Here is a 12,500-nt window from a genome sequence, read left to right as displayed (position 1 = left end):
CAGATTTTTAAATGATCGACATACTAACGCAACTTTCACTTTTTCTTTCATCAGCAGCAGTCATCAAAGACACACTCAAAATAGGCCAAGGTAAAATGCACAACCTTTCGCTTTTTAAACATCCTCCCCGAGATTTCCCCGAGATAGAACGAGAAAAGAGAGAGAGAGAGGAGAAGAAAAAAAGGAAAGAAAAAAAGCGGCATGGCGACAAAAGACGAGAACCCACAATTTGGATTGGTATCTCCGGCTGCATCAAAATTCCTCCTCAAATACTCGTCGGGGGAGGAAGGTGGGGAAAGGAGGGGGTATGGGGGAGGAAGAGGGGGCAAGGGAGGAGGAAGAGGGGGCAAGGGAGGAGGAAGAGGGGGCAAGAGGGAGGAGGAGGAGGAGGAGGGGGCAAGAGGGAGGCTGCGGTCTATGCCTTGTTGAGCAGTAACCAAATACCCATAGCCACAGTCTTTCTGTTCCCCTTTCCTCACTCTCTCTTTCTCTTTCCTCTGTAATTCGCTCCACCCCCTCTCTTTCTCGAGTCCTCATTCCACCTCCACCCATTAGGGCTATTATATCAGCTTTCTTTGGTCGCACAATCGCCCCCTCGGCCCGCCCCCATTCACCCATAGACGAGGCTGTAATCACGGCCGAGAGAACCCTTCAGCTGCCCGGTCGAGACGAGCACGTGTTCCCGCCCTCAATGGCTCGGCCTCCGCGAGAAACACAGGACCTACTCGTGCCAACACAAACAACGCCCGTGCACACAAAGGCGACACGCACACGCACGCACACACGCATATACACACAGACGATCACAGACAGACAGACAGACAGACACTCACTCACCCGGTCGCTCGCTGACACTCACACTTACACACACACACACACACACACACACACACACACACATACACACATTCCCCGCCCAACAAAGCATGAAAATCCCACCCGCTCGCACAGCCTACGTGTTCCAGCCTCGTATTTACAGCATTCTCCAAGGCATTATACAAGGGAGCGGGACCAACGCCGGCATTTTGGGGGATTTAGCGAAGGAATGGAACCTGCGGTCAAAGCTAGGACGAGAAACAAAAGGACTGTGCAGGATTAACATGCTTAAATCCTTGCCCGAGCCCTGTTTACAACTAAATCTCTTCTTAGGATGGTCGTCTTCAAGAAGAGCTTATTGTGTGTGGTCTCAAATCCGGCGATTATCAATGTCTATCTATTTATATCTGTGTGTGTGTGTGTGTGTGTGTGTGTGTGTGTGTGTTTAACATCTATTCTTGTTATCCTCAACCAAAATGAGTTCAATTTTTCGGCCGTGCACTGCTGTGAAAAACTTTTATCTGTGACGCGATTGGCCCACACGTGACAAATGAGCATCGAGGTCTGCGGTCGGGAGTGCGCTTGGGTGTGAGGTCGCACGTCGTGTCAGGGGAATTTATGGTGTCGGATCCTCTCCATTTGTATCCTTTCTAACTCATATCCTCACAGATTGAATTATTACACATTAGATAATCCATAACGAATCATAGTTGCCCAAAGAATAGCAAACAATTAGTAAAAACTAAATAAACACAAAATTGAATAAGCTCTAACACCACATAGGCGTGGATTCCAGCATCCCTATAATTTAATATAATTGTGACAGAGGCGTTGGTTTCCCGGACTTTTAAACGACTCCACCCTACGCACGCGCGTATTTTGCTTCCGTTTCGACAACTCGTCCGCAAAAATGGTCTCCCGTAACAATATATTTTGCGTCGAACACCGGAAGTACAGGCGAGGATGTGTCTGCGTGGCGTTCGATTCTGTGTTTGTTTTTAGTGATATAAAAAAAAATATCTGTATGGTTACGTTCTCTGTGATTTTTTTTAAATTGATGTCTGCCTTATAACAAAATGCGAAACCGGATTGCAAGTTGCTCTGGAAAATGAGTATGTTGCCTTCTCATCAGCATCAGCAACCCTGTTTCCTGACGTCACTTCCGGTCAGACACGAGCGGTGCGGTTGGCTGCCCTGATTAGTCAGCGTAGCCTCTCACACCTTGCACGTGACCACCTCCTCCCCTCAGCCAATTTAATTCACTGTGCCATTTTCTCAGCAAACACATTTTCAAGGGTGTGCAAACGTAGAGCTCTGCCAAACATGCAAAGCGATGCAAACGCACAAAATCAACGAAGAAGAAAATTGAAAGAGAGTACCCCACTCCGACCCCCTCTGCCCGTTTTCTCTCCCCTCGCGCCGGACGCCATACATCAACACTTCCCCTCTGGCCGCGACAGATTCCATAGGCTGCGAGGGGAAAACCCAAAACCTGAAATGGTAGAAATCTTCCCCTCCTCCTCCTCCTCCTCCCCTTCCCTTACATCCGGGTATTCTTTCACTGTCCTATGTGATGAACGTCGTTTCTCGTATTATCTCGTAGTCCGCGAGATCGGGCTGAGGCGAGATGACCTCATGGGAACACACTCATACCCCCCCCCACACACACACACACGTTCATTAGCGCCTGTTTATCTGGAAACGGTTTTAAAAATCAAAGTGCAAATTTATACACGCGACTCACGTTCCTCCGCTTGTCTATTTCCTGCTGGAGTTACGTCACCCTTATATCAGAAGCATCACGAACAACTCGATATCCGACACGTATCAGTTACATCAAATAATATAAAAAAAAAACTCAAACATCTTACCCATGTCACCATACACAAAAAAAAAACGAGTAAAAACCGCAAAAAAAAAAGAAATGAAAAGTCGAAACCACAACCCGGGTCTAAAACTTTCTCCTTCCTCGGCGCCATGTATGCCCCGTGCGGTTACGTTGGTCATTCATCGGTTACTTTGTTTGCCGTTGATGTGGCTAAGCGTTTGGCGAGACGCTGTTAACAAAGAAATCGACAAAGGAAATAATTTAACATTCGGTGGAATTCGGAACAAAGTTTTCCGATTTCTAAAAAAAAAAAGATACGTATATCTGTGACGAATTCATTCTTTCTGATCAGGACAATGCTGTAAAAATGACTTTGCTTGACGCTGCGATTATTAAGGAAAGTATAATTCTTGAAATGCATAAAGGGAATGAAACGGACGAAAGCCTTAAAAGGAAAAGAAAGAGCGAGAAAAATGCGCAGCCTGACTCGGGAGATAAGAGATATCAGATAAGCGAGTTCAAAAGCCCGAGAAACGAAGACAAATAAGGGCATCCCGAAGCAGCGGAGGAAGAAGACGTAGATAACGACGCACAGAGATATCTCACGGGCGCCTTGGACTGCGGGCGGAGGTGCTGGTGTGCGGTCAAGTCCATGATGGCGGTTGAGACGGTGTGGTTGTATGGCACGACTCAGCGGGGGGGGGGGGGGGTAGGGGAAAGGGGAGGGGGGACTGGGTATTGGTCTAACCGCCCATTCCACGCCCATATGCCTGGCTGGACACGCCCCTCCTCCTTGCCCACGAGTTAACGACGTGTATCTTAAGACCTCACTTCCTTTCTCCACCTCCTCCTCCGCCTCCTCCCACCCCCCACCACTTCTCCACCCGCCTCACCACATCTTGCGAATCATTCTTTCCGTACAAATCTAATTTGCATATTCAGCATTCAGACATGTTCGATTTAAGACAACGCAAGTCGAAGCACAGCCTCCAACACAGCCTCCAACACAGCCATCATTGGTCATCATTTCCATCATCACAATCCACAAGCATGCCGGGGGGGGGCACCATACCCCCACCTGACACATTCCTGCGTGCTGGAGGCCGCGGACCTCGAGATGGAGGCCGCTGGGTGAGTTACAGGCAGCGGAACACCTCCAACCGCACCTCGGCGGGGGATCGATGCCCTGATGGAGGAGGAGGAGGAGGAGGAGGAGGAGGAGGAGGAGGAGGAGGAGGAGGAGGAGGAGGAGGAGGAGGAGGAGGAGGAGGAGGAGGTGGAGGAGGAGGAGGTGGAGAAGGAGGTGGAGGAGGAGGTGGAGGTGGAGGAGGAGGAGGAGGAGGAGGAGGAGGAGGAGGAGGAGGAGGAGGAGGAGGAGGAGGAGGAGGAGAACAAGAAGAAGAAGAGTAAGACGAAGAAGAAAGAGAAGAAGAAATAAAAAGAGGAATGAGAAGACAGGAAGACGAGAAGTAAAAGCAAAAAAAAAAAGAAGAGGAGTGAGGAAGAACAGGAGAAACCGACGATTCCTCAAGGAGATGCGCCGCCTTGTCCCGAGGGAGAGCGGGTGGTCGAGGGTGACATAGGGTGACGGGTGACATAGGGTGACGGGCCCTGCGTGAAAGGCCAGGGCGGATAACAGGGCGAGGGGGGGAGGGGATATATTTGTTACGAGCGTGTTGGTTTGTGCGAGGGCGTGTTGTGTGGGCGTGAATAGGTGTGCTTCGCTGCGGTTGACGTGGTCGGGGGAGTTGCTGCGACCTGGCATGAGTCACATACGGAGAGACAGACGAATAAAGAAAGAAAGAAAAAGGGAAGAAGAAGAAGACGAAGACGAAGACGAAGAAGATGAAGATGAAGATGAAGATGAAGAAAATGAAGATGAAGAAGAAGAAGAAGAAGAAGAAGAAGAAGAAGAAGAAGAAGAAAATGAAGACGAAGTATATACCTGGGTTGTCCATTAAATGATGCGTAATGGAAGGGACGCACACACCTAAATGACCGTCGTTAGGAATCGTTAGTAAGCCCTATTGGCCATTTGCGGTCCCGGGATGTGAAATTTGAGGGAGAAATTTGAACGGGAAAAGTCCTCTCGCGCAACCCGTCCGTCCGCGGCCCGGGGCGCGTGTAAACATGGTAATCACCTGAATTCCGTGGCACCTTTGCTTAATGGAGACATAACTAGTTTGCGCAGCGAGTGTCGGGGCCGAGGGTCAGGGGGGCGGGGAAGGGTGGGAGGGCGGGGAAGGGAGGGAGGGAGGGAGGGGGGCAGCGTAGGCCTAGGCGAGGTCTTGGGCCTACGAGAGCGACGGCGGTTACAAGGGCGTGTTTACTCAGCGGCCGCCGGACGGGTTGGCGAGTGAGCGGCGCGAGGCTTGTGGAGCAGATCGCCAGGTTACCCTAAAAATACAACATCATGGGCCTTAATGTCCCTGAAAATTAGGAATAGCTCCGTAATTTTCGCAGGCCCCGCGCGCCCCCCGAGCGGCCGGGAAGGGTTGGCGACGGCGCCCCCGGGGTCTCGGAGGCGTGGCCGCCGTGGCGTGAGAATGTCACAGCGCCGCCGAGGAGTCTTATATAATTTGCGGCTTCGGCCTCGCTCTCGCGGCCTGCGCCTCCTATCCGGCGGGAGTTTAATTGCCGTCCGTAATGAAGGCTATCCGTCTCCTTGTCGCCGTATCCGACACCCCGACAAAGGAGCGTCGGGGGGGGGGGGGGCGACTAGAACCTTCTCCTCTGCCTTTCACGCCGAAGCCCCTTCCCCGCCCTCGGCCTCCACGCCGGCCAGATACTCAAACACACAAATCTGTAAACACATTGGCAGATATAATTGGAAAAGGCAACGGAACCACGGGCGCGCGGGCCTCAAAATGTTTATAACTCTTTCCAGCCAACGTCAAAGGGTTTATAGCCCGCCCGCACAATGCTGGACTAATTCCGAAATTTCGGCCATTTTCCTAGACTCCGGAGGACACGACCGCTCTCTATCAAAACTAACAAAGGGCATGCGACCTCCTTCGGCAGTTGTCGCCCTTGCGGAGCCCCGCCCGAAGGACCGGATTCCCGCTCGCCTCGGTCTGACTGTGGCCTGCCAGGATTAGAAGTGTGGGGGCGTGTGGGGCTGTGGGCACAAAGGGGACGCGTGGCCATGCTATTTATAACTACAAAACCCACACCAGGTACATGCAGGACTCGGCGTCCCGATGAGTTATCAGGGCATCTGCCGTGTCTCGGCCATCGGGTGTCGTATCGGCGGTGGATCGGCTGCTGGATCTCGGCCGATAAGCGCCGCGCCCCGCCGGGAGACACGCCGCTTGTTTGCCCGACGCCGATCGCGCAAGAAAGCGTCGTTTTGTCCGCGGCGATAAATTTGTCGATCGCCTCGGACGCCAAGCCTTCTCGCGGCTGTGAGCTCCAGCTGTCTCATTACCTCGTCATCATTAGCACCAGCACTCTCCGCCATCCCTCTCATTTAAAAAGAAAAAGAAAAAAAAACGGTGATAGACGATTTATAACCGGAAACATTATTCCCCAAAATGGCACATGATCGTCAAAACACAATATCCACGCAGCTGCTTTCCTCCAAGATAACAAGAAAGTCGCAACGAATCTCGACCGAATCCCAGACCCAAAAACCGACCTGCATATCGACGCTATTCCTTCTCCTTATTATCATTATTATTTCCCTCTTTCTTTCTCATTCGTTCCGCTCCACTTGAATTTTTATTAAACTTCAAAACCGATTTTCTAAGTCCCTCCTGAGACGGCGCGATTCGAGTCCTCAGAAAGGGATTACCGACGTTATCCCACCAATGCATAGAGCCCAAGATGGTAAATCCCCCTTAAGTAGGATAAATCCGCGAGCAATATGATGACTGACCGTTTTAATCGCTCTGGATCGTATGTTAAGAAACCCCAGGCTGGTTGGTACGTAACATGGACATTAAGGCAAGGAAAAGACTTGTAGCTATACATTTAAATTTTGAAAAAAACCCAAAATCGCCCATCACCAAGACTGAATTCAGAGGAACCCCCCCCCCCCAAAAAAAAAGGAATGAAATAAGAAAGTCAGCTTAAATTTGGAATCACAGAAAAAGGAAACCGAGAGAAAGAAAAACCAGGCTTATCCTTTCACTCTTACACTTCTGAACACACGTGCACCAAGAGAACACGCAGACACACACACACACCCGCGTACACAAATAGCGGACACACACACACACACACACACACACACACACACACACACACACACACACACATGAAACCAGTTCGGCACATCGCCTGAGGCCGAGGTTCGAGTCCCACGTCACCTGGTTCGCGTGCGGGTAGCTTGGGGCGCCGCGCTATCAAGTCTTTGTACCCTGAGGACTCGCCTGAACGGACCAGTCATTAATTAAAGGGGAGTGTTATGATACGTAATTATGCTGCGAGTAAGGAGGAGGAAGAGGAGGAGGAAGGGGAAGGGGAGGAAGAAGGGGAAGAGGAGGAAGAAGGGGAGCAATAAGGGTATGACAAGAATAATAACAGATGATGAGGATGGCGATCGGGAGGAAGACGATGAAGATAGGTATTTACGAAAGCGTTGAAGTCACCATCTGCGCCTCAGGAATGTCCTTAAAAAAGAGGGAATTAAACTGTCCCTTTTCTTCTTAGGTAAGCTGAACCTCCCCCCCCTCTCCGTGTCGTCAATCGCTCCGCAGGTCGTCCGTCACGGAGGAGTCGTCGGCCGCAGCTTCCTCCCGCAGCCCCTTGAAGGGCGTCGCATGCTTAAGATAACAGGGATAGCTCTTTCGTAAGGTCGGTGTGCGTCGTGCGGTCTGGCGGGGGTGTCGGACGCCATAAACCGAGGACTGTTTAAGGGAGACAATGACAGGAAGTCCCGGGCACAGGAATGAGCTTGAGTGAAACATTAACCTGTCTATGCGTTCTGTGTCTCTCGGGTCCTCCTCCTTTCTCCCTTCTCTCTTACTCTTTTCTCGCGGAAGAGAAAGGCCCAAAAGGCCAACATTCAGAGGAGTGACACAGTCTTTGCCAACGAGTCGATTTATGAAAATGTCTTTTGGAAGAGAGAGAGGAAAATGCTCCGAGAGTTCCTGGCGGCCACGCGACCGCTGCCAATCCATCGGCCATCTGTGCTCCGTCGCGCCTCCGCCATTCGCCTTCGTCTTCAGCTTCGGGAAGACGCCGGTGCCTCACAGACGACAACCTCCTCCTTCTCCTTGGGCCCCTTTTCTCATTTTTCTTTTGTTGTAAGGTTATTATTCCTAAATCTCCCCCGAGGGCTGGCTGGTTCGAGATCGATCAAGGTCGCCTTTTACCGACGATTGAGACAGACCAAAAGAAAAAGAGATTTTTTTTCCCGTTTTCTTGTTCAGTCGGTATTAATTCTTGTCCTTGAAGGATCGCTTGCCAATGGCGGGCAAATCTTGACGGCACATGATTTAACTTCCTCTTTTTTTTTCTTTTCTTTTCTTTCTTTTGAGAGGAGACTGAAAGCCGACATTAGGGCTAAGGACAGGTGACCGAAAAACGAAATGAGAAAAATGAAAAATAACGAAGAAAAAATGATTTATTTGCGGTGCCCTAATTTCGCAACTGAAGAGACTCCAGCAGACTCTTGTGAGGTAGTAAATGCGTTCATTCATTTGCAAAATCGTGCAAAAAGTCTTATGGCCGAGTGAACACTGGAGGAACTTTTTGCCCCCACAAGTAGAGGGGTGTTTTTGCTGGTTGCTGGAGCCCCTGGGTGGGTGGGGCGAAGGGGGGAGGGGTGGGGAGGGGAGGGAAAGAAGGGACACTGAGTTTAGTATTCTTTAGGAGGGACCTGCGTAGTCTCTCCCTCTTTCATTCTTCTCTTTCTCTCTCTCTCTCTCTCTCTCTCTCTCTCTCTCTCTCTCTCTCTCTCTCTCTCTCTCTCTCTCTCTCTCTCTCTCTCTCTCTCTCTCCTCCCCTCTCTCTCTCTCTCTCATCCTCATCTCTCGCTCTTCTCTCTCTCTCCCTCTCGCTACATTGGCGTCAGTCGCGCCAATTGTAGACTCTTCTAAATTCCACCCTCCGCTCCTCTTCCCTCCTCTCGCATGTACAATTGTCTGGAAGGGCCCTAAAGCCATGTGCCCCGGATTTTAGATTACTAATATATATCGACTTCGTGATTCCATCAGCATCTATAGGCTGGAACGGGCTCCGCGAATAGGCCATTCGCCTGGTTTGACCAGCATAAACTGCAATGATAGAGATCTCAGTGAATATCAGTCGTTGCATTTCATTCGCCGCGTTCCGGGGGGGGGGGGTAGGAGCATCCATCCCATAATGTGCTGTAACACCTGCATACCAACACCGCCATGATAGGAATCTTGACAATAGGCTTCATGATTCGGGCGTGGGGGGGGGGGGGAAGTCGCCTCAGTACGGCGTAACTGCAGCTGTTCGGAAAGAAGGAGAGGAAAGAGAATGATAAGAGAGTGGAGTGAGGAGAGGGAGAAGGTAGGGGACAGGAGGGAGTAATTGCGCGAAGGAGAGAGAGAAAAGAATGAAGAGAGAGAGAGAGAGAGAGAGAGAGAGAGAGAGAGAGAGAGAGAGAGAGAGAGAGAGAGAGAGAGAGAATGAGAGAGAGAGAGAGAGAGAGAAACACTATATATATCGTGTGCGTATGTTTGTCCGAACCAAACATCCGCTCATTACGCAAAAGTAACAATTTCATCTCCCGAAGTGAAGCTGGATGCCACAGGATGCTGTTGGGAGATATTCAGATGCTAATTATCGAGGGGAAGGGGGGGGGAGAGGGGGAGAGCTAAATAAACGATGACCCTTTGAAGAGCTGCAAGAGAGAAAGAGAGAGAGAAGAAAAAAAGAAAGGTGCACAAGAGGAGCATGGCTAAACGGAGCATAAAGAGCAAGGGGTGATAAAAAAGGGAAAGAGAGAGAGAGAGAGAGGGAGAGGAAGGGGGCGACTGCACACCAAAGAGTCTGGCATAAACAGACACAGTAAAAACAAACGATAAAGAGTTAAAAGGGAGAAATGGAAGAGTCAAAGACGCACCATAACTTTCGCGAAAAAAATACGATTTGGTCAAAGGGAAAGGAATAAGATCACGTCACCTCTCCGGACGTTAAGACCCCCAAAAGAGACGCCAGAAAGGGAGGGAAAATGTCAAAGGAATACCACTCAGACCGGCCACTCTTAAAGGCGAGATTTTCGTGAGGCCGAATCTCTGTTTACACACATAAGAAGGCGGGTTAGTGTGAAAAAAGCGTTCCCACAGCTGTAGATGGTTAGTTTTCCTCCTTTTTTTTATCGCCCTTTCCTCCTTCTCGCTAAGACCTGCATCCATGACATCCTCTGGGCTTGACATCGCCTTCCTCATCCCCGTCCTCCCCCTCCCCCCCTCCTCTATCCTATCTCGCCTTCCCTCGAAAACCTCTTTCAATGGCAAGCTGAACAAATTACGTTTTAATGCGTTGCGGTATTTTATCCTGCATTTACTTGTAGACTCAGGCTAAGGCACATATATATTTTTTTCTAGCTTATCCCTCTCCCTTCTCCTTCTCCCTACGTGTAACTAATGCAGAGAGATTGCGGCCGCCGACACCAGGTGGCGAACGGGATTAAGGGGAAACTGCAGTGTACAAAAACGACCGAAAACAAAAACTAAACTTAGTCCAGGTGGGCCTATCCATGACGCGGAAGGAGCGCACTAACGACGTACAGAAGGCCCGCAAGATGTACAAACAGAGGGTAATGGGTGTACCAGCGCAGTGTAACAGTACACCCGCGGCCGCGCTGACAGACCCCGCACACTTCTGAAGTTCAGGTGTTCCAGCTCACAGCCGTCGTCACCCATCAATACCCCTGAATACACCACGAATTGGACTATACTGTGAGGGTACACAACCCACATCTGCCGGCGGGCATCTGACACTCGGGGCGTCGGAGGGTAGGTTTCGGGTGCCCGCCCTAAAGGCAGCAACTCTTACATGAAATACTCGAGGCTACTGAATTTTATCGCGTTGTGTAGGAAAGAGGTGGGGGGGGGGGTCTCTTGTCATCGTGCAATCCACTGCGCTCAATAAGTGCATTTTGTTCCCTCTAAAATACACCAGCCGTCCGAACGGGTCTATGGGTCTCGGGTGAGTTTTGATAGGTCGTATTCACGTCCATCTGTTGGGCTGCGAGCGCGCTGATTGGCCGGCGGCGGGTGCCAGCTGGATGTTCCCGGCCGCTCATTGGTCCGTGGAACGCGCCAGGAGGAGGGTGCCTACACGTACGGAACTTTTATACTGCGTATCGAACCGTATCACGACTTTTAGAATATTACACTTTTATCTGCATTATACTTGAATCTAATCATAAAACGCGCTTTATTTCAACAGAAAAGGAAAAGACAGGCGCTACTCGGCGAGGACAACACGAGGCAACCCGTAAAGACACATGTCGGATGCTGGCTCCTGATTGGTCGATCGATCGGGAGGGTCAGGGCAATTCGCTCGGGAGGCCGGTGTTGCGCGACTACATGAATATTAATGCAACATCATTTAATCCTCTAACACAATTGTCATAATTAGCTCAGTTAAGGACCCATGTCTGATCTCTCAGGATGATGAATTAGAAATCCTCTCCCTCGAAACCAAGCGACTCCCAGGTTCCCGAGAAATCGACGAGCAAAATTTCCGTGGATCGCGGCCACCCTCCCCCGTCCACAGTTGAAAGGGCCCACGTGCGCGGACGGATTTTTTGGTTATAATGAGCATTGCCTAATAATATATCACCGGACAATAAAGTAGAGCCCGTGACAAAACACGCAGATAAGCTCCTAAATCCTGACAGCTGCTGGGGCTGCTTTGTCTATCAGCGGCTGGAGCGGCGCTGTTGACATAAAACAGTGGCTCATAAACACGATAACACCTACGACATCCGTGATGATAACAGATAACACGGGAGCTGCTACATTGCTGTACTTCCCGCGACCCGATTCTGTTGTGTGGTGGAATTATCGCGCCAAATATGGGAACTTTTAAAACAATAAACTAGCACGGACTTCGGAATGTGCTGTGTGACGAGCGAAACATTTTTTTTCTGACTTTAATAAACAAGGAATCATAAGAAACTGATTTAGAACTATTAAGAAATGAACAGTACACTTCTCGTCTCGAACAGCAGCACTTTCCGAGGCCGAGACGCAACTCCGTCCGTGGCTTACCGGTGGCGGCGAGGGCGACGAAGGTGGTGGCGTGCCTTCTGACGATGGGCTCCCGCGCCAGGACGGGCACCCGGTTCAGGAGGTGGTCCACGAAGTCCCCGGCCGTGACAGGAGACAGGTCCCAGCCGAGCTTGGACACCAGCAGGAGTTCCCAGCTCTGTTGGGCACAAAGAGAGAACCCGGGTTAGACGACGGAAGAATAGGCTAATGTTTGAAAAGAAAATGTACTGATAAAAGATTTGAGATTAAAGATGGAAAGTCGGCTTAGATTCCTTCCGCTAGACTTCCCCACGTGCATGACGAAATGCACCGGAACACATGCAAAAACACGCACACCGACATACACACACACGAACGCGCGTACACACACCCCGACCTAAACATGACCCATCAATTTTTCCTTTCTCTTTCATTCAACGGGCGGCGACAAACACCCGTCAGTCTGCGCCCTATTCACGACTGCTTGCTCTGACTGCCTGCTCTAAATCGCCGGAGAGAGATTTACACAGGCACGGGCGACCCTTGGGCCTGGTCAGGAGGCGCTGTGCCCTAGGCCTAAACTCAACACAGGCCTAGGCAGGGCACGAGAGTCTCCCTCTGTAGGCAGACGGCGGAGGAGGGCCGGCAGGAGACCACCACCTGCGCGCGGCACCAGGAAC

At 50.7% G+C, this 12,500-nt stretch overlaps 1 protein-coding gene across 1 annotated transcript in view; it reads right to left on the bottom strand.

The window, feature by feature from the left end:
- Positions 1-12,500, bottom strand: part of LOC119596098 (G1/S-specific cyclin-D2-like) — a 46,453-nt gene that overhangs the window by 17,437 nt on the left and 16,516 nt on the right. Inside the window, exon 3 of the mRNA XM_037945237.1 lies at positions 11,842-11,998. Coding sequence (XP_037801165.1) covers positions 11,842-11,998 — 157 coding nt within the window. The remainder of the gene's footprint in view (positions 1-11,841; positions 11,999-12,500) is intronic.

Source organism: Penaeus monodon, chromosome 37 (assembly GCF_015228065.2).
Source record: "Penaeus monodon isolate SGIC_2016 chromosome 37, NSTDA_Pmon_1, whole genome shotgun sequence".
Classification (NCBI taxonomy): domain Eukaryota; kingdom Metazoa; phylum Arthropoda; class Malacostraca; order Decapoda; family Penaeidae; genus Penaeus; species Penaeus monodon.
Note: the sequence above shows the minus strand (reverse complement) of the source record. Positions and strands in the feature narration are given on the sequence as shown.